General features: G+C 43.4%; 2 protein-coding genes across 8 annotated transcripts in view; both read right to left on the bottom strand.

Annotated features, from left to right (window-relative positions):
- The window catches only part of RPA2 (replication protein A2), a 160,705-nt gene that overhangs the window by 50,869 nt on the left and 87,483 nt on the right, over nt 1-22,353 (bottom strand). The gene's annotated exons all lie outside the window — the stretch shown is intronic.
- The window catches only part of EYA3 (EYA transcriptional coactivator and phosphatase 3), a 61,411-nt gene that overhangs the window by 12,554 nt on the left and 26,504 nt on the right, over nt 1-22,353 (bottom strand). For 4 of the 7 annotated variants that reach the window (XM_083455385.1, XM_083455386.1, XM_083455387.1 and 1 more), the window contains 12 exons: nt 21,094-21,137; nt 20,202-20,281; nt 17,901-17,967; nt 16,143-16,285; nt 8,863-8,948; nt 8,484-8,667; nt 6,598-6,737; nt 4,943-5,026; nt 3,761-3,850; nt 3,395-3,453; nt 2,573-2,730; nt 536-650 (listed from right to left, as the gene is read on the bottom strand). In XM_083455385.1, the coding sequence (XP_083311511.1) occupies nt 536-650; nt 2,573-2,730; nt 3,395-3,453; nt 3,761-3,850; nt 4,943-5,026; nt 6,598-6,737; nt 8,484-8,667; nt 8,863-8,948; nt 16,143-16,285; nt 17,901-17,967; nt 20,202-20,281; nt 21,094-21,137 (1,250 nt within the window). Of the gene's footprint in view, nt 1-535; nt 651-2,572; nt 2,731-3,394; nt 3,454-3,760; nt 3,851-4,942; nt 5,027-6,597; nt 6,738-8,483; nt 8,668-8,862; nt 8,949-12,488; nt 12,627-16,142; nt 16,286-17,900; nt 17,968-20,201; nt 20,282-21,093; nt 21,138-22,353 lie in introns of all 7 variants that reach the window. The other 3 variants (XM_083455382.1, XM_083455383.1, XM_083455384.1) reach the window with 1 other exon arrangement.

The following is a 22,353-nucleotide window of genomic DNA, read 5'->3' on the forward strand; positions in this document are numbered from 1 at the left end:
GTATGGGTGCCCCTCGCGTGGCATCCATACGGGCTGCCACACATGTGCAGTCCATATGGGATGCCACACATGCGCACTCCATACGGGCTGCCCCACCCCGGTGCCGGAGAGGGTTCCTCTGCCATTGGACCCACTCATCAGGAAGCAAGTGTAGTGACATCGTTCTACCCAGTGAGCTGCTTCTGCATGTAATATAATATTGTGTGCATGTAGCTTGTACTATGATCAATAAAAAAAATAATCTGACTAATGCATATTTCCTGTACATTTTAATGAGATGCAAATTATCCCATTTCTCTTGCCCACCTCCCCTGGCCTTTACATCTTTGATTGGATGAAAGGCAATGCAGTCGTGTGTTTGGGTACCAAGGCACAAGGATCTCCACTAAAACATTTTAGTTGCATCACAGTTCAGACCATGTATTTCTACCCTATAGTGTATGAGACACATCACTGTAAAAAATGCATAGCATGTACCACATTGCACTAGAGCTGTAAATATGGCAGCTGGCAGAACAGACACTTATCTCCATACCTTGACTGGATGAGCAGCAGGGACTTTAACGCAGTTCCCAACCAGGAATCTGTTAACATTTCTATGTCTTCCCTTAATCTCTGCAAAGCCTCCTTCTTTTCTGGGCTGAGAAGGGCTACAGAATGCACACAAATTACATTGGTCAGAAAGCAGAAACATAAGTATATCAAGTAACGGGTTGTATCCAAACTAAGTTCTGCTCAGAGAAGACCCACCGAAATTTATGGACCTAAGTTAGCCATTAATTTAAATAGATCTGAGTATGACTCACATTGGATACAACCCTATGTTATTGGTGCAATCAGAGCAAGGGCCCAATTTTGTGATTTCTGGGTTCACTTCATTTGGAAGTGTTTCAGTACAGAAATAACATTATGAAAATGTCAAGTGAAACATTTTCAGCCCCAACATTTATTCATTTTGGAATTTATCGGTTGCTTTTCTGTGCTCCAGATGGTTTGCAAATATAAAACATTCCACATTGCACAAAAACAATCTTGCTCTCCATTAATGGAACTCATTTTTGAATTGGCCCCTCACAGATACATTTATGCTAAAATACAGTGATAAATAACCTATTGAAAAAGGTGAAAGATCTCTGAGTAATCTGTTTTAAGAAAAGCCCTCTTCACCAATGTGGGAATAGGTTTTATAACCAAACCAATTTTATAAAACGGAGGATTTCACAGACATGGATTAGCTATCTCTTTTGCCTTCAATATGTCTTTCAATTCCAGACAATTCAGATGTCAAACTGTTAAGACAACCCAGTTTATCCAGTCTGGACAAAATGCTAAGCCACATTTTAGCATTATGAGGATGAGCTAATGCAAGCCTCGGGCCCCCATATGCATGGCTACAAGAAATCTAGAATCTTTCCCTGATGTTTTAGATTAATCACAGTGTCCTATGTTGTCAAAACTTAACAAACTGAGGTTAATTTTAACTACTGTTTGTTGAAAGAAGCCTACTTCAAACCATATTTTTAAGGGCCAGATCATGTTTAGCAAACCATAGATAAAATTAATCATTCAGAGTTTAGTGTTTGGATGATATACTAAACTGTGGTTAATCAAAAACAGAAGCCCTGCAAAAGCTATGAGAGGCTACTATACATGGTGCCAATGTAAAATTATTTAAAAGGCTTGGGAAATGACATATAAAGACTTGAAGAGAATTTTGAAAATGATTTTTGTTTAAAAAACCCTGAAGCTATAATGTTGAGATGCACAGGACTTGATGGACTTATAGTGCGAAAGACTTTGCCCCTGTATTTGAGAGTGGATGCTAGGCCAGTATCGGTCCACCCCCAAAGAAGGAAGAAGCCACCGCCAAAGAAGATAAAGAAGACTGGTAAAATAACTTAGTGAACTATGCAGGACAAATTGGATAATTTGAAACCCAAGAAAGAAAGAGAACTTTGATTTTTTTTTTTTAAAAAAGGGAAATGCTTAATGCATTTTTTTAAAAGCTTTGTGTATAGATTTCTACATTAGTTGAACTTTTAAAAGTCACTTGCAATAAGATGAATAAGGTTTTAAAATTGGACTGTTAAGAATATACGGCTTTATGGGCATGCATGAATAAGCACAGAACAATGGAACCAAGAGGGGAAGTGGAGGGATGTTATGGTTTGTATATACAGATGAGCTAAAAATTATGGTTTGAAATTTAGTTTGATTTTTTTGTTTGTTTGTTTTTTGTTATTATAAAATTAATAAATTGCATTAAAAAACATAAAAACAGAAGCCCTGGAGTAGTGGAATGCAAGTCCCAGACTCAGTGCAACTTTTCCTCATAACAGTAAACCCCTCTTGGCATTACATGTGAAGCAACCCAGTTACTACAATGCTGGCATGGTCTTAAAAGTCAAAAAGAATGAAACTGCCCCACTCCAATTTTCAAGGTTGGTTGGCTGATTGTGGCCCCACATCTCCAACACGAAAGAGCTTAATAACGTCAGAAGAACTCTACCCCTGCAGCCTGGTGCCTATACCTTCAGGTTGCAGCAGGAACATGGAAGCTGCTCACACTCACCTACTACGTTGCTTTTGTATTTGTCATAGACCTCGCGCACCTTCCGATAGCGGAAAGCCAGCTTCCTCATCCAATCCACTCCACCCTGGACTCCCGCTGAACCATGATTGGCATTGTTTCCTGAGCCACTGAAGCCATCCGTGGAAAAATTGTAGTTGCTGAGGCAGAAAATGTTGTATTTGTATTACACCTATTGGCAACTTCTACCTGGTTCATTGTTAGATGGATGACTCAAGTCCTCTTGCATAACCCACAGCAGATCTCCCTGGACATGAAAATACTCAGCTCCATTCCCTGCTGATCTGCTGCTCAGAAACCTGAATACCAGTTCCAATTAGACTTTCGTGTACTGAGGGTCTGATCACCTTATCATTATCACCAGATCAGGGCAGGTCCGCCCTGAGATCTACAGGCATAGGCTGGTATACAAATTTAATAAATAAAATAAATAAACAAACATTATGGGCTCAGTTTCCTCTTGAATCTTAAGTCCCGACAGCTAGGGGGAAATGTGGGGTTCTTCATGGACAAGTTACCCTGGAATATCTGTTAGCAAGTATTGTTTCTTGAGCTGCTTTCAGAAATGCCCCTATAAAGGAGAGACAGCAGCTCAGTGGTGGAGCAGATGTTATGCATGTAGTTCCAGTTCTAATACTTGGTGCCTCCAGTTAAAAAAAATCTCAGGTTGCAGGTGGAGAAGGAGGCGGGGGGAGGGCCAGGCAGTCATTGTGACTGCTTTGGACAAAATGTTGAAAGTTCCATAAAAACCCTGTAATGTTGCCACATTTTAGACCTTAGAAGCTACCAATACAAATGTCTCACCTTAAATCTTGCCCATTGTCATCTGATGCAACGTCTTCCACGTGAACTTGGTCACACTCCTGCAATGAGAGAAAATTAACTTTAGGAAGCTCCCTTATACCAAGTTGCAGGGGGTTGGACTAGATGGCCCTTGGGGTCCCTTCCAACTCTACAATTCTGTGATTCTAAGTCAGACTATGTGTCCATCCAGCCCAGTTATGGTCTGCCCCGTGAGTAGGGAACTTGCCACTCTCCTAAGGCTGCTAGACTTCCAACTCCAAGCAGCCCTAGCCAGAATAGTTAGCAGCAGGGCATGATAGGAAGTGTAGTCCAGTAACCTTTGGAAAGTTCATGCATTAAAACTGGAATTTGGAAGAGAACACATACCTCTAAGTCATTGAAAAATAAGTGTGTGTCGGCAACTTCAAAAATCATTTCTTCCATGGTCAAACCAGAGCTAATCACTAGAGTTGGATCCTAGAAGTTAGAATGGAAAATAGAATGGAAAAGAGGAAGAGGCCAGTATTAAACTGCATTGAAGTAAAATGGGATATTTTAGAACATGAAGCTCATTCTACAAGGTGTGACCGGAAAGTTCGGTGAATGGTCACAGAAATCGGAAAGCGAGAAATATTTGAACATACAATCGGCATTGGAAACCCACAAAATGCTCACAATTGTGTACGGAGACGAAGCTGTAACTCAAAAGACAGTGTATAAGTGGTTTAAGTGTTTTCATGAAAGGTGGCAAGCCATCAAAGATGACTCTCAGTCTGGCAGACCATCGACGAGCAGAACAGCAGCAATGTCAACAGAGTTCTTGATGCAGGATCAGCGTTTATCCACCTGAATGATGGTGGAAGAATTGCATATTCAGCATGAAATCATTACTGAGGTGTCCCACCCTCCATATTCTCCCGATCTGGCCCCACCGGATTTCTTTCTTTTCCCAAAACTGAAATCTGCACTGCAATGGTGCAGATTTTCCAACATTTCACACGTCCAAGTTGCTGTGACGAGGGAACTGAAAGCAGTACAAAAAGAAGACTTCTCCAGGAGTTTCCAACAGTTCTACGAACGTTGTCAACGGTGCATTGTATCAGAGGGGGCCTACTCTGAAGGCCTGTAAGGTATGCATGTTCAAATATTTTTCGCTGTCTGATTTCTGTGACCATTCACGAACTTTCCAGTCACTTTTATGTAGAGCTGTCACTCAATGAAAGATACCCTACAGTGAACTCCTATGCATGTCAGAAGTAAATCCCAGCAAGTTCAATGGGACTTACTCCCAGGTCTATGGGACTACAGCCATAGGCTTACCTAGGAGTAAGACCAGGTCTGAAGCAACGAAACCACCAGAAAGGAGAGAGAATGAGAGTGCGGATCTAAGGACATTCCATCTCTGTAACAGGGCCAGATAAAAAGTTTCTCATATTTCCTTCTGAGCACTCTCCCTGATTCACTGCTACTAGAGTGTACACTTACTAGATTTTCAATTAGTATTTATTAGCTTAGAGCAAAGATCAAACAATTCAGAAGTTTTGCAGTAAAAGCAAAAACACTAATTACCTTCCCGTATTTCTGGGCATATGATCCTGTTAGAAGAGAATGAAATATTATGATGGTCTCATCCAAGTCCCATAGGAACACTCGCTGAAGAAGAAAGGACAAACAGCAGAGGTTAGCTTGCTTTTGTTCAACTGCCTAGAAAGTGACCCCCCCCCCCCCAATTTTAGAAGCTTAAAGAGAAGAAGAAGAAGAAGAAGAAGAAGAAGAAGAAGAAGAAGAGGAGGAGGAGGAGGAGTTTGGATTTGATATCCCGCCTTTCACTCCCTTTAAGGAGTCTCAAAGTGGCTAACATTCTCCTTTCCCTTCCTCCCCACAACAAACATTCTGTGAGGTGAGTGGGGCTGAGAGACTTCAAAGAAGTGTGACTGGCCCAAGGTCACCCAGCAGCTGCATGTGGAGGAGCGTAGACGCGAACCCGGTTTCCCAGATTACGAGACTACCACTCTTAACCACTACACTGCAGAGGACACAATAGATTAAGTCTGCTTTTGAAAAAATCTTAAATGCAGCCGAGGGAAGATCACCCAATGAAGCTCTACAACAGGAGGTTCAGCAGAGTCAAAAGGAAGTCCTTCACACAACACATACACTATGGACTTACTTGCCACAAGGTAAAATATTTGCTACCACCTTGGACACCTTTAAAATGGGATTGGACAAAGACAGGAAGAATAAGGCTACTAGTCATTACTATGTATTACATCCAGTTTCGGAGATAGCATGGCTCTGAATACTAGTAGCTGGGGAAGACTTGTTGGAGAGGGCTATTGTGCTCATGTCCTACTTGAGGGCAAATGGTTGGCCTTTGAGAGAACAGGATTCGGAACTAGACAGGCCTTTGATCCGAATCAACAGGGCTTTTCTTATGTCCCTAGGAGGGTTTTGCATCTTCTGTGCAGGAATGATGATCGATGACACTGCATCATGAATGTATAAATATGTTTATTAAGAGACACTGTCAAAGACTCTGGGGCTTGAAGTCAGAGGCTGAGGCCTACCATAGTAAACCACTGTGAGCTGGGGTGTGACCAAGTTACAAAGCTCTTTTCAGTTGCAGAAGGTAACGTGTGGGCAACAGCAGCTCCTCTGATTGGCAGGCAGAATGCCGCCTTTCAAGTGGCTAAAAAGTAGACGCCTGCCCTATGCCTTTGCCTGGTCAGCAGGGTACCTTTACTGAGAGGTTTCTTTCATCACCACAGATGACTTCCAAGTCCTTCTAGTGCTACCATTTTGAAGTGGGATGAGTCTATAAGTTACTTACTAAGCAGACAAGGTAAAACCACACATTTTGTATTGGCAGTAATTTAGTTTTACATACTTCCATTTACATTTGTACAACTTCTATTTTATTTCATTTTAGCCATTTCAGTATTTGTTAGAGTAAGAATCACTTCTTTTTAAAGGGGCAAGGTGTGATTTGCCAAGGAATTTCAGCATTCTAAGTTTGTTTATGTTGTAGTTTAGTTTTGTCCAACTAACCTATCCTGTTTTACTTTTATATTGTTAAACTTTGCTTTGCAATGCTCTATGGACTAGAAACACAGAAGTTTGATCTGATCTACAATACCAAACACACTGTTAAAGCTTTGGAGAGAGAGAGGGGAGAGCGAGCGAGCGAGCGAGAGAGAGATGTGTGATAATAGCTGGAGACTAACTTCAAGCTCGTTGTCCTGTGGTGAAGAAGCATCTGCTTTCCTCTTCCCCCTGTTTTTCCCAGTCACGCTTTTCCTGGACTGGTCCTCTACATCTTTACTAGCTGTCGCTCTCAGCAACGATGGACTTGTAGATGGGTCTCCTGGAAAAAAGGGACAGCACAGACTCGTTATTTTATGCCTCAATATACCAACCCTCAATACAATGCATTTCTACAGCAGCTGGTGTAACACAAAGAATATAACAAAATGCAGACACCCCAAACAAAAACATGGCACCCCAAACAACAAAGGAGGCAGCAGTATAACACACCTGGGAGTGAGAAACATTTGCAGGTGGTACAAAACATAAATGAGTTTTAAAAAATCACAGTAGGCACCAGACCAGTATCCCAAATGTGAATCTCTCCCCACCCGCCACGTTTCAAATGGTGGAGAAACCAGCTAGAAGAGGGTCCGATGCTGCAGAAGAGATTGGTGTAAATCACATGCCTGTCTGGGAAGAGTGTGGGAATGGAAGACAGTCTTATCTCTTCCACTGTATGTACTATGTACTGTACTTTTGCTTTTACTTCTGTCTGTTCTTCTCTCGGAGCTGGAGAGAGAAGACACCATGAATCCTTTGTCTGTACAGTGGTACCTCGGGTTACAGATGCTTCAGGTTACATATGCTTCAGGTTACAGACTCCGCTAACCCAGAAATAGTACCTCGGGTTAAGAACTTTGCTACAGGATGAGAACAGAAATCGTGCTCCGGCGGCAGCGGGAGGCCCCATTAGTGAAAGTGGTACCTCAGGTTAAGAACAGTTTCAGGTTAAGAACGGACCTCTGGAACGAATTAAGTACTTAACCCGAAGCACCACTGTACATAGTGTGTAAATAAGTATGTAGATTAGCTCTACGATGTCTCACGCTTCTTGCTGTGTTATGCTAGAAGATTAGTGTGTGCATATATCATTTAATATATGTTGCTGAAGTGCACTGGAGTAAGAAGGGAAATGCATTTTCCAGAGCTGCACATACCGGAGGGGCTGCAGGGGCACCCCAGGGCATTTTCCAAAACTTTGAAGGTGGCCTAAGTGTTCAGGCAGGTTGAGGTGAGATAGGTATTCCTTCAAGTATCTGGGTTTCAATCTGTGTAGGCCTTTAGCATAAGATTTAATTCATACTCTGGGTCCCCCTTTATTAGGGAGCAATTCTGTGTGTCTCTGGTGCATCTGGATGGCAATTCATTGGCTACTTGATGGAATTCACTGGCGTAAGATGTGCGGACAGCCACTCACTTGGACGGCTTTAAAGGGGGATTAGATGAATTTGTGGAGAAGGTGACCAATGCCTACAAGTCATGGTGTCTATATGCTACCCCCAGAATCAGAGGCTGCATGCTTCTGAATTACCGGTTCCTGGGTTCCGCAAGCAGAATAGTGATTTGCCCTTATGCTCTGCTTATGGGCTTTCCATGGATGCCTGGCTGACCACTGTGTGAAGCAGGAATCTGGACTAGATGCACTGCAGGGGGTTGGACTAGATGACCCTTGGGGCCCTTTCCATCTCTACAATTCTATAATTGTATGAAGAATATGTATGCCACCTTGTATACCTTGGGGGAAAGGTGTGATCTGCAAATAATTAAAAAATAAAGTGGAAGTTGAGACCTTCTGGGACTGAGGGTTGGGGCAGAAGGCAATCGGTTAGAATAGCAAAAAATAATTTCCCAGGGATAAAAGCAAAGTGCATTAATCAGACCAAGGTGCACTAAGACACAGCTTATTGTATAGGTGAGTCCCCCACACCTTTACCCCAATATGTACACACATAAGCATTTCCATACAAGCAGCATGAGCATATAGGGGCATTCTGAAATCGGTATCCTTTTCCCATCATATTACCAGAGGAATGTCTCTGCGCCGTCTGAGTAGGCACCATGGCATTTGGTTTTTCAGAAGGATACGTGGTTGTTGCTAAGGTGGGGCTCTCTGTGCTGCTGTCTGCTGGTGCTACAACTCCAAAGCTTGAACTTGAGTAATATGGCTGGTATTGACTTTGGCCAAGAATTGTATATGTAGGATACTCCTATTCAAAAATAAGAGGGAAAGGGACAACAAAACAAAGTAAGTCTTATTCCAAGTAAACATGGCTTACTATTGCACTGTTAGCATTCAAGCATACAGTCTGAAAAATAATAAAAAGCTTTCTACCATTCAAAAACGAAAAGCATGGAGTAAAATAAGTTTGATGCAGGCTTATTTCTATGGGAGGAAACCATACCTGTTGAGAGATGCTGGCTACTGCTGATGCTGAAATATTGACAGCAGGTGAGGTGGTGGAAACTGAGTTGGCGTTGGTACTTGAAGCTGTAAAAATCAAACAGATGGCTATGTGTCAATCTGCTAGAAGTGCAAGCAGTGAAGCCAAATGGCATTGGAGCAGGGAAACTGCAGTGCTGGCATTCTTAGCATCAACTGGGCTTTCCTTAATCAAAGGTGGAGTTTGCAAAGACTGACCAACAATGCTGCCCCACAGACATCCTTTTGCTAAACAGGATGCAAGTGTCCTCAGTTCTGGAAGCAATGCTTTTAGATTCTGCAAGATAGTAGTAGTTGTTTTTACATTTTTTTAGAAAACCTACATGAAAAAGATTGTTCCTTCCATACACAAAAGTCGGGAAACTATAACTTCAACTGCACAATATTACTAACAACAGACTAAGTTATCTGCATTTACCTTTCAGGAAAACCAGTGTGAAAAATTAACCAACATATTGGTTTCAAGTGGTCCCAAGTGTGAATAACACCGTCTGGATCCAACCTAATCAATCATCATCTTCATCACTATAAAGTGCTATGGTGATTGCCAATAGGATTGGAGCCAAAATAAGGCTACTGAAGAACATGCAAGTGATATCAGTGTGCTCCAGGGAACTCAGAGGTTTACAGAAACACAAGTCTTTATAAAAAAGAAGCAAAACCAGAAACAGCCCAAGGAGGACTGAGAATACTCAATAGTCACAGAATGTTGTGTCAGCTGGAAAAGAAAAAAGGAAAGGGGCGGGGAGTGGAAAGAAGTACCATAGAGCAGCTTCCTGGCAAGAAAGAAAGAAAGAAAGAAAGAAAGAATAATTTGTTGATCTTCTTAAAAACTAAGGACAACACATCATTAGGCATGGTGAAGCCAACTGAAATCAAGGGGTTTACGCATGCCTCACTCTATGCTGTATTCAAGCCTGGGTGCTGGGCTGAATAATTGTCCCTTTGCACGAGAATTTCCATATTAAACAAACTGGCCATGAGCTGAATGTGAGAGGGGGCTCTGTCACATGCCACAGCTGAGCAGCAGCCATATAGAGATGCTCTTAATGGAGTTGAAGCAAACAATTTAATCCCCCAGAGTGAATGACCTACTTCATCAAAGGCAATAGAAAGTTACTTAATTCTAGGAAATCAGCTACATTAGCATCTGAAATCCTTCTCCTTCCAGCTTGTGTGCCTCTTGTTTTATTGTAGACTGTTTGTGTGATAAGCAGAAAGCTCTCAAAGCTAGTTTTTTTCCAGTGGTGCTGTATTGCAGCTTACAATTCTTAATGCAACTGACAAAAAGAAAAGAAAAAGAAAGGTGCACTTAGGGGTGATAGCATGCTGTTGTTTTCAGTCCAGATCTACCAGCTGCTTGGCTGTGGCTCTCCTCATCTTGCTTATGTGACATTGTTCACAGCTTGTTTTTGATCAATAAGCCCGCTGTGCGTCACAAGGACATAAGATCTGGATGAAAACACCAAATCTATCCCAGCAGTCTGCATTTCCATCTTATGGGCAAGCGGTTGGGTCTGCATTTCTTCCCAGGTCTGCTCAGTGATACCAAAAGTGAGTTTTTGAAATTCATGTACCCGTAGTACACACAATGTGCCAGAGTCGAGGTCTGGTTTCTTGTTTTGGAGACAGCTGCATACTGGTAACCAGAACATTAAGATCACACTCTTCACTGCTGGGTTTTTTTTAATGAACCCAACAAAAACCCTGTGAAATATGAGGATTCACACAAGGCCAGCTGGGTGAATACTAGATGTTTTCGAGTACAAAACAGAGGTTATTATACCTACTTGAATGTGCTGCAAAACTAAGCATTACTTCAAAATCAAATGTAGACAGGCAGTATGATTCTGTTCATTTATATAAAATCTGGTTAGGGTCAAACTACATTTTACATTAGTTTAAATGCAGGCTTTTTGCACACAAATGGCCAGTGTGAGGGGCCCAGTCCAAACAGGTGTGGGGGAGCCCTGTGCCTGCAATTTGCAGTGGAAAAAACTACTCCCATTTACTAGAATGGAAGCACTTTTTCTTATACAAACTGCAGGTGTGGGACCTGCTCCTCCCACCCCCACCAATCCAAATCCAGATCAGGACTATATAAAGGCAAAGAGTTAAAAAAATAAATTCCTCTCCCACTCCATGCTAGGGTGCTGATCCGGATCAGGGCCCCCACACTGTGTGGGTGGGTGGGTGGGTGGGTGGGGGAAATACCCTATACTTAAAAGAACAGAGATGTAACTAACGTTAACATGTTCATTGGCTCTTAGCTTTAGTAGCTTGAGACCAGCAGCCCTCTTCCAGCCGAAGAGGAAGGAGGTGGCCAATTTATATTCTAATTGAACTGTTTGGCATGCAACAAACCATGATTCCCAGTCTGAACATAATACTAAGCCAGGGATCATTGTTTGTTTCCCCCAAACATTTTCAGGGAGGAGCAAAGCAAACCCAAATTGATGAGTTCATGGTAATACGGAATACTGTGACGTGTGAACAAGGTCAGTATTGGGGTGGAGCATAAACCATCACATGCAAATGTGGATGGAAACAGGTCACTTGCTGCATGTGTCACAGTTAAAACAGTTGCGTCTAGCAGCTCTAACAACATGGGGAGCTAATCATCTGTAAGTGAAATGAGCGTTAACCATATTCCCACCACAATCTGAGGAAGCAGCAAGTGGCTTAACGTGAGTCAGCCAGATACAGCATGAATGGGCTTTGGGCCCAGATACTCTCTCTTCTTCCTCCTCCCTCCAGAATTTGTTGTTACATCCAAACTTTATGTTGGCTAAATGCCAACATAAAACAGATGGCCTGCAAACCACGGTTGGAACAGAGCTTCCAATTCTAGTTGAGAGGTAAACCGTGGTTTGCAGCAGTAGCTACAGTGTGTTTAATTCAGAGGCAACAAGATACTGTGGTAACTGCAAAGCAGGCCATGAAGGAGGGAACTGGAGTGTATAAGCAGCCGTTGGCCCAAAATAAGCAGCTTGCAGGAGATTCTTCCCTGTCAGAAAGTACTCTAACTGCCAGGTTACCAGGACTGCAGCAGTGTGGGGAAAAAGGACACATTGATCTCTGTCACTAGCTAGGAAAACAAGAGCTATTGAATAGCTATTTCCTTTCTTAATTGTTGCAATCTGCCACAGAGACCATTTGATCAACAGGCGGGGTACAAACCTTTAAAATAAAGAAAATAATAGTTGCTAGTTCTTAACAGCTAGGCCCCTATGCATTCTGATAGCTTAAGCCCAGTGATATTGGGAAACGAACACAGACATGCTGAACAGTGGCATGCATTTGATTTCTGTAACCCATTCCTCCCTTTCCCGAACAGTCACCCTCCTGCCTCTGTGAGAGTTTCAGAAGCACGGCAAAGTAAAATTCTCCTGTTACAGACAGCGGATCTCGGCAAATCAGTGAAAAAGGAAGGCTAATGGCAAGGTGGGTGGGAGGGAGGGAACCATGACTCACAAAGCACAGAGAAGCATGCACAAAACAAAGACAAAAACGTGCTGGCCTCTTCGCGGTTTCTAGACCGGGTTACAGGGAAGAGGTACGTAGATAAAAAACCATGCTGACCTTTACCTTGAATAGGATAAGAATAATGTGCTGGGCTGGATTGGCTTGTGGTTAGCCCTGTAGTGCAGGTAAGAACACTGTGCTGACTTGGAGATGGAGTCTGAATTAAACCACTCTCAGGTTTCATACCTGGCCACAGTGCACCTGAATCAGATAAATTGCACCAGTTACAAACAAAATTGGTGGTGGTCAAGCCAGGCTTCCCACCGAGATTCTTTTTGCCTCCGAGTACAAGTGACAAAACCCATCACCTAAATATGGAAGGTGGTTAATGTGCAAATTTTGAGGCACGAGCCTAGAGAAAACAGCAAAGAGGAAGAAGATGGGGAGAAAAGCTAGCCAAAATTAAAAGAGGGAGAAGAGGTATGGTAAGGTTAATTTCCAAGCCTTTGCAGGGGGGAAAATGTGCTGGCGTTTCTAATGAAACTCTTATTAGACTGATGCCAAGGAGCTGATTGTCACCCTTTCGATTCCTGCACAGCACTACAGGGAGCTGGTTGTGTGGAGGATAATGTTACCAGCATTTGTTTCCGTTCTGAACTGTTTCTGTGGCACACTATCCACAGGAATATTTCACTGACACATTCAATGATAATTACTGCATGATGCATTTAAGATCAATTACCAAGAATATACATGAGAGATAAGCACAAGAGAACAGCACACACACTTGATGGAATCAATTTGAAAAAAAGGTATTTATTTTGCTCAAACTATCACGTACAAGAGCAGCTAGACCCGACTTTCTGCTACTGTGCTCCGCTGTAATCTTTTATCTATTGTCAACTATGTTTAAAATGACCCAGATTCGAGGTAACTCTTCATTTGTCAGAACTTATCAGATGTGTTGGGTAGAGAGGGAGACCACAGGTCAGTATGTGCTTTGCACAGAGAAGATCCCAGGTATAATCCCTGGCATTAAACAGATCAAGTAGCAGTTAATGGGAAAGATCTTTCTCTGGAGAGATCCTGGACAGCCACTGGCCATGATCACATGTGACAATAAGCCAGATAACAATGACCAACATCCCAGGGAATCTGCAAGAATTTCTGAGGCACTCCTACCTACCAGGGACACCTGCACCTCCAGTGACAGAGCTTGATCTAAAAGTACCCCCAGACTATGTACCTGCCCTTGAGGGAGAGGGCAACCTCATCTAGGGCAAACAACTGACTAACTTCCTGGACCCAGGAACTGCTCCCTCACAGAGCTTCCACCTTGCCAGGATTCAAGCTGAGCTTATTAGTCCTGATCAAGCCCAGCACTGCATCCAGACATTGGTCCATGGCTTTCATAACCACTTCTGATGTTACAGAGGAATAGAGTTGGCTACCATCAGCATACTGATGACACCTCACTCCTAATGACCGCTCCCAACATCTTAATAGATATTTAAAATAGCACCGGAGATGCCATAATGCCCCGCAGCATCCCACAGCTCAAGGGCCAGGGGCCCAAGAAACACTCATCCAATACTGACTTCTGGAAATAAGGATAGAACTGAAGAGTAGTGCCCCAATACCCAATGCTGATGGTATCAAAACCTGATGAGAGATTGGGCAGAAAGAGCAGGGACACTCCTCATCCTTTTTCTGATAAAGGTCATCCATCCTGATTCACTCCTAAAGCCAGATCTGAACCCAGACTGGAAGGGGTTTAGATAATTCATAATCTCCAAGAATGCCTGAATTCTATTGCCATGTCTTTCCGTCTCAGAGTGTGCCTCTGAGGGTGAGGTCAAACTGCTGTGTTAGCACCAAAGTGACCTCCCCGGGTTGCAAGCCTGAGCAGTGTGTATGGTGGTCCTGGGCTGTCCAGACGACAAGACGCCCTCTTGGCTTCACTGAGGTGGTCCCAAGGAAAGCAGCTTGGCTGCAGGAGTTGTCGAAAGAAGGCATACAAGGAGACATCCAACTGCCTTAGGGACTCTACTCTGGATTTGCACAGGGTTTATTCCTTGGCATTTTCTTCTCTTGAATATATCCTGCACGGCAGCAGAGGTCTAGGATCAGTTTTCCTTCTTCTAGATGGGCTACCTTCCTACGTTGTTAAGCCCTATCTGCCTTACTTTCTTGAGTACTGTGCCCCAAAACAGGGTATTTAAGACTAAGCAGTAGGAGTTGTTAAATAATCGGTTGTTTTTTTCAAGAGTGGCTGTACCATTTCCTCCTTCAAGGCGGCAGTCACCACCTCTTTATGCAAAGATCAATTAACCACACCCTGGACCCATCCAGTTATGCCCTTTCACATTGGCTAGCTTTAATCAGCCATGAAGGTTTGAGGGAGAATGTGGCTGGGCATAAACTTACATGTCACTGGGCTGCAAAAACTGAAAATGATCCCGCAAAACAAGGCTTGATGGAACATTAGAAACCTGACGGAGCTGTGATAACCATGGCATCAAACTAACTATGGAGGTGGGTGACTTTGACCTCAAAGTGCTCATCACAGTGTGTCTCCCAAGGGTTCTGGGCTCTGCCTAAAGTTAGAAATATCAACAGCCAATGGACCACCTTGAAGAGCTCCACTGAATGCTTACTTGAGGATAAGATGAAGGCAGCAAAGTACGCTGTTTCATCTTTGCTACTTTCACCACAACCCACACTCCAGATGTCATCTGGCTTGTTTCTTAACAAGCAGCTCTCCAGTATACCAGGAGGCCAAACACATTCTGCAGCACCAGAGACTGCACTCAGGAGCAATTGTATCAATGCCATTCCACATCTTGCCATTCCACTGCAAAGTGAGAGCATCGAGAAAGGAGTATCAAGAACTCCATCAGAATCCATTAAGTATCTGGGGTTGGACCATCTTAATTGCTTCTTCACTCCTGCGGGGGGAAACTGGTACCATTAGCCCAAACTTCATCAAAAAGTGTCACAGAACCGCCCACCCACCTTATTTCCAGGCCACCAAAGGCAAACCCCAAACTGAGCATGTACCCTTCACTATGTACCAGGTCAAAGACATCTTGAGACAGCTCCGTGGTTGACATTGAGGTCATGAAGTCTTGAGTCAGACCACTGAGAGCAGTTTCAGCATGGATGTTGAAGTCACCCAGGACAATATTCCCAGGGTTCTCCAAAACCATGCCAGAGACCTCCCACATCAGTTTGGTAAAGAAGGCTGCTGGATAGTAGTGTGGTACTATCACAACAGTAACAGGATAGATAGTGCCTAGGTGAATTTCTTTTTTTTTTTTTCTTTTTTTAGTGCCTAGGTGAATTTCACCAAAGAAATTTTAAAAATTGCCATCAAATTACTAGAAAACTCTCTGTGAGCAGCTTGGTAAACCATTATGATAAAGTTAGTACGCTAGGGTTAACACACCCACACCCAAAATTAAGAATGCCAAATAGCTTTAGAAAATGCATGATGCTTTCACATTCAATAATTCAGGCAATGAAGCAAGTACAGTTTCTTATGTAAGACTCATGTGTCTCATTCCAGAAACGTGTGTGGCTTCTTGCATATGTAAGAAGAGCTGCTTGTCGGTTTCCCCTGGTATCTCGCTGGACATTGTGAGAAGGAGAAGGCTGGACTAGATGAGCCTTTGGCCTGATCCACAGCAGGGCTCTTCTTAGGTTCTTATGAAGGAAAATAGTAATTTACATACACAGTTTCACAAAATACCTTTTACTGTAAGAACTCTGGCTTACCAAAAGGAGGTAGTCCGTAGGCTTGGGTTGTCTGAGGATAAACAGCGTATGTCTGCGACTGCTGCAGTGCTTGGTACTGAGTCTGACCAGAATAAGAGGCCATCGTTTCCGATACAGGTACAGAAAGAATATGTGCATATGGCCTGGTTAAAGAAAAGAAAAATATTGCCATTAAGGAATGTTAATAAGTAACTAGGTAAAGGGGTTGGGTAAGGGAGTGAAGAGTTTCCCACTCCCAAGCTCAACCTGTCCCTCAACATATATTCCCTATAAGTAGTATTACAGCAGAAAGAGAGAGTTTGCCTGGGGTACATGGAACTGCCTCCCCTTCCTGGCTTCCTCCCAATAGCACAAGGCTGCCACAGGCTGCACACTTGCTCCTTTGCGGAGAGAGAGGAAACCGCTCCTCGCTTCAAAGCAACCTCGTCACAGCCAGGGAACTCAGGAGACAACGCTCATCTCTTATGACAGGCACGTCCAACATTGAGGAGGTTGTGGTCTGTAATTCAATATCAAAAACTGGCAGTGATCTGCTACCCTCCGAAGTCATTAAACAAACAAACAAACAAACAAACAAACAAACGGATCTTATTTCACAGTCAGAGCGTGCAGGGCTCCTCTCTCTCTCTCTCTCTCTCTCTCTCTCTCACACACACACACACACACACACACAGCATACTCACTCCACCTCCAGCTTTCTCCTACTGTTGCTTTTAAATGCAGCTGACTCCGTGTCAGCATCCCCAAGCCCTTACTCCACCTCTCTTTCCCCTAATGTTGCACGTTAAAGCCTTTCCCTCACTCAAACTCATGGAGCGCTACGGGGGCTAGCGTGTGTTTTGTTCTTTGCCTCCCTCGCTGTTTGTGGAGGGGGGGGGCTCCTTTCTTATTTATTTCTTTGCTTCTGAACTAGCGGGCAAGCAGGCAAGGAGCTTTTTGTTCCCTGCTTCCCACCTCCAGTTTGTCAAACACGCAGGCAATGCAGAGGGGGCAGCAAGGAAGGAAGGCAAGCCAGCTTTGGAAGGAGGCTCAGATGGAGGAGGAGGAGCTCAGGATTACATGAGACTGGCAGCAGCAGTGGCTGCTGCTGCTGCGTCCAGCTGCAGAGAAAGGCTTTCGTTTCTCAGCCTGCAATCAACGAAAATCAGTCTGCAGTCCCTGAGTCAATCGCGATCGACGTCTTGGACATGGGGGTCTTATGAGATTCATGGTCTCCTATTGCTCACATTCAGACTTCTGGGGTGTATACACCCTCTAAAAGACAGGAGCATGTGGTCTCCAGATTGCTACATAAACTTCTGTCGCACAGAAGGTGTACACATCAGGCAACGGAGGAAAATATATTTCTAGGTGCAATGCATTCGCCCTCACAGTTTAACAGGTATTTCTGACATGGGAAGAAGGACTGTATGGTGTGCATTTTTTAAGGTCAACTCTTACAAGGAGGGGGAAAAGGGCAGGGCAGGCCTTCAAGAAGTCATGCCAATGGCTGATTGCTCCCCATTCCCCATGTGAGCACACAATCCTTTTCATTGCAAGGAGGTGGTCTCTCTTGCCATTTAAAATATTCTTTAGCTATGGGCAAAGTTGCTACCGATCTGAGAGTGAACGCTGTGTTGTCAACGTAAAGTGTCTTAAGACGACAACTGGGTCCACATCCCTTCACCGACTGAGGTAGTAGTATATGTTGTGAAAGTGGAACCCTATTGAACACTATGGAGAAACAAACCATCAGTTGAGCCAAACTATTCAACTTACTTTGCAGAATACATCTGTGAGGTATATTCATTTGATGACCTTGAGATGTAATCAGTGCATGGCATAACTGGAAAATATATAGAGATCGATAAGTACATGTAAATTATTTAAGAGAACCATCATTTTGAACATATCAGTGCAAACATCACAAAGTTGTAATGTTCACCGTTGTATTTAGAAGACATATGCATTCCAGTGTAAATCATACATGGAAAGTGGGAGTTAGGAAGTGGGAGTTTTCACCCTCCTCTCTCATGAGGGAATACGGAGATGAGGGGAGCAGTGCTAGACCTTGAGCCTCGCTGTGACTCATTCACAATCATCCAAGGCATGGCTTAGAAGGCATCTGGGTCCACCAGATGCTGTTGGACTCAACTCTCCTCAGACCCAGTAAGCATGGCTAATGGTCAGAGATGATAGGGCTTGTAGACGAGCAACAGATACATGGCCAAAGGGTCTCCACTCCTGGTTTAAATGATTCTTTGAACTAGGCCAACATGGGAGAATTATTAAGCCAGAGAAGCATTACATAGAAAAGAAGGAATCACAGCAAGAGCTAATTCTAGCTGTGAGAATGTGTGTAGCAGCTCACTAAAATGAGCCACTTTGTCCAAGCTTTATGCCAGAGAAGGGTATTCAAGGACAGCTGTATGGTTAGTTCCACGTGTTCTGCATGCTGTGCTTACAGAAGTAACTGTATATTTCTCTGAGAATGCCCTCCTCCTATATTACACGGTGCTTATCTATAAGCAGGCAAGTCAGCAGGCAGTGGGGGTAAGTCCTAAAAATTACTTATATAATTGCTTTGTATAATTAGAAGTCTTCAATATGCTACCATACACCCTTTTCCTTCTTTGGGCTTAGTATACACCACACATTTAAAGCACATCTCCCCTCCAAGAATCCTGGGAACTGTGGTTTATCCAGCACAGAGCTGCAATTCTCAGCACTACAATATACAGTTCCCAGAATTCTTGGTGTGTAATGTGTGTATTCTTAGAGTCCTATGGCTCTTTTCCTATGTTTGGGAGATAACAATCTGGCTAGTGTGATTGCATAGCACTTCAACGATAGTATCTGAAACTCAGCACCTTCTTCCCAAGCTACCAGTTTGCAACTATACTTGCTATGGGGGTGGTGTGCCCAGGACAAGACCCTTCCCTATAGGTTACCTAACGTTTGGATGGGTTTACTATAATTTGTTGTGTCCCATAGGAAACTGCCTTGTTCTGAAGTCAGACTAAAGCCCATTAAGCTCAATATTATCACCACTGACTGACTGTAGCTCTGTAGTGTTTCAGGCAGGATTCTTTCTCAGCCCTAACCTGGAGAAACTAGGGACTGAACCTGAAAACACTGTAACTCAACTACAGCCCTTCCTACCATTGCCTTTAAGCTATGAGCAGTAGTCCCTTGGTTAGATACCCAGGTTAGGACCAAATGCCAGCTATGGCTGAACCAGCAGGAGAGAGCAAAATGCAGTTTTTGTATGCTTCATCTGACAATGTATTGACTGTCACCAGAATGACCCAGCCAAACAATTAAAGGAGCAGAGAGATTTGAGAAAATACTGTGATGGACAGCCCTTCTTAAAAAACAGTGTTAGTGGCTCACGGCTTTCATTTTCACTATTAGCATCATAAGTTCTCTCTTGTTGCTGCAGCCCCTTGATATCCTTGCTCAGCAGCCCCTCACGAACAATGGTTTGTAAAGAAGGTGCGGGTGCCAACGTTATGCCAAACCTTGGCTTTACAAACCATGATTAGTGTTATGCCTGAATTTAGCCTTTGACAGACCTAGGGGACCTTCAGCCAGATGCTTTTACACCCCCAAGTGCATGAGGCAATGGGGCTAATACCATCTCCATCTGGTTCCTTTGTGGTTACAGAACAGAGAAAAGGGAAGAGGCTGTAGCTCAGTGGTAGTGAATCTGCTCTGCCTGCAGAAGGTCCCAGGTCCAATCCCTGAAATCTTGGAGGAGCCTAGACAATATTCAGTATATTGTCAGCATAGGCAATATTGAGCCAAATGATCTGACTCAATATAAGGCAGCACCCTATGTTTCTATGACAGAGAGAGGTAGTACATTTTCTTCCCCATTTGGTTTCACTGACAGGCAAGTTCAAAGGAATAGCTTAATGGCTCGTTGATTCAGGAAGCCTTGCATTTTTCTGGTGTGTGTGTGTGTTTGTGTAGATTCTCCTCAGAAACCTGGGAATTCTAAGCACTTGTCTGTACAATTCAGGCACACAAACTTACCCAGTTCTTCTACTCAACTATAAAGATAAAGAAGGCACTTACTTTCATTGGACATGGACAGGTTTGAACCAAGGCTTGAGGATTCAGGTTTCTGATCACTATCGTCTGTGCTGTTCACTTGCCTGAAAGGATCAATACAGAAGCAGGAGCTGTTGCTTATCTCTGCAGCACAGAAGCACTGGCTCAATTTCAACATCAGGTCAAACTATAGCTTGCTCTCTAAGCACAGTTAAGAAGACAAACCAGAAGGGATGAATCATTACAAACTGAGTTGGGTGCCTTGCACAAATGGACCTCCACTTGCACAAGGTGCCTCCACCCAATTTTGGGAACACTTCTCCTCTGATGGTCCCACATGGCCCACCCCACACCATGTAGAAGGATCTCATACCATCTAGAAAGACTTGAGGGGTGCACGCTCTGGGGGCCAGGAAAGTCCCTCTCCATGTTCTTCATTCTATTCCCAGTTTTCACAATTGAAACCGTTGTTAAGTTAAATACTGTATTCGTTATCACAGTTCAAGACAGAGAGCCATGTTTAATGCTGTGGTTGTGTGTGTGCAATGGAACTTCTTCCTCTCCTGTCCCCAGAGCCACCCTCTACCCATCCATTTTGTGTTGTGTCTTTTAGACCTTGTTTTTAATCTGTGCACAGTGCTTACTAGACATGAGGTGCTTTAGACATCATGATGATGATGATAAATTTTTATTAGCACAATGTACAGCAATGTTTTTATTCCTAAACAAACATTTTTGGGATATTTGGTAGGTTGTGGGCTCTCCTTGCTTGGAGGTTTTCAAGCAGAGGTTGGATGGCCATCTGTCATGGATGCTACAGCTGAGATTCCTACATTGCAGGGGTTAAACAAAATATACAAAAACCCCACAGAGATTTGACAAGTGCGGTTAAAAAACAAATTCAAGAATTACACACCTTAACAGCTGTTCGCCTGATTCCTGCATCTTGGCTTTTTTCATCTGCAAAGAGAAATATATTCAGTGATATCAGGTTAGCCATGTCATTAATACAACAATAATACTACAAAGAAAGGGCTGCATGCTGCTGGTATTAAATCAATATATTTATGTTTGCCTAAATATGAAAAATAGCATACGAGTCACAAAGGTCTGGCTCAGACATTACGGGGAACCATGATTAAGAAAGCAGCCAAAGTACCCTAGAGCTATTATCCAAAAGATCTAGTTTTCATAAATTGGTTTTCCCTATTCTGTAAATATGGTGAGGAATATGTTAAAAGCAGGATCTCCCATCCAAGTTTAGAGCCACTGGACCCTAACAAAGTGAGGTATATAAGGGTAGTTTTACCCTCTTCGAGTGCCCTTAATGCCCTTTTCGCTTGTTGGTTTTCTTAGAATTTTGTAGATTCACCCCTTCCTTGAGTGTTTTTGCCTGCCTGGAATATGTCTTGAACTGTGACCAGGCCTTTTGCTTGCCACAATAAAGGACAGAGAAAGGCGTGAGGGTGTGTTAAAACTTGCCTATTGTCTGAGGTAAAATTTACATTGCTCCACCCGCTTTTGCCTCTGGCGTGTGGCCCCCAGAAGGGAATGTGGCCCTCAATCTGAAAACAGTTCCCCACCCATGCCCTTAATTATAGCTTGCCAATTCAGACTTCAGGTTAGGGCCCATGCTTAGGGAAATCACCCAAAGTGAGCCTGTATCGTCTGCTTCTACCTTTCTCCTCTCTCTAGCGAAGTGAAAATGAAAGGCCAGCCTCACATCTGGAAAGATCTGCCGATGCTTTGCCATTAAGCCTTGAGCTCTAACAAGCGCAGATAAGAAATTTTAATTTTCCTGCAAACCTGGCATGTGGCACACGTCTACAGCACTTGTAATAAGATCACTTAGCACGTTTTAACGATAGCCATCTGTGCTGAAATAAACACTGGAAAGCAACATTAAATTATCAAGTCTGGGTTACTATGTCAATAAGAGGATACAATCTAACCTTTAATGTAGAGCACTTACATAAATGTTGCGCACAGCGCAGCCTAGAGGAGCAAGCGGAGACTTTGTTTTCTTCCACTGTTCAGCCAAAACAGAACTAGCCACTTGGAGAAGCTGATTTTAGTATTAAAAGTTCCTTCCTCAAATTAACTTCACTTGGGCAAGGGCCACAGCTCAGTGGGAGAGGAGGTGCCTTGCACGCAGAAGGTCCTGGGTCCAGTCTCC

Source organism: Podarcis tiliguerta (assembly GCF_965153285.1).
Source record: "Podarcis tiliguerta genome assembly, chromosome: 8".
Lineage (NCBI taxonomy): Eukaryota > Metazoa > Chordata > Lepidosauria > Squamata > Lacertidae > Podarcis > Podarcis tiliguerta.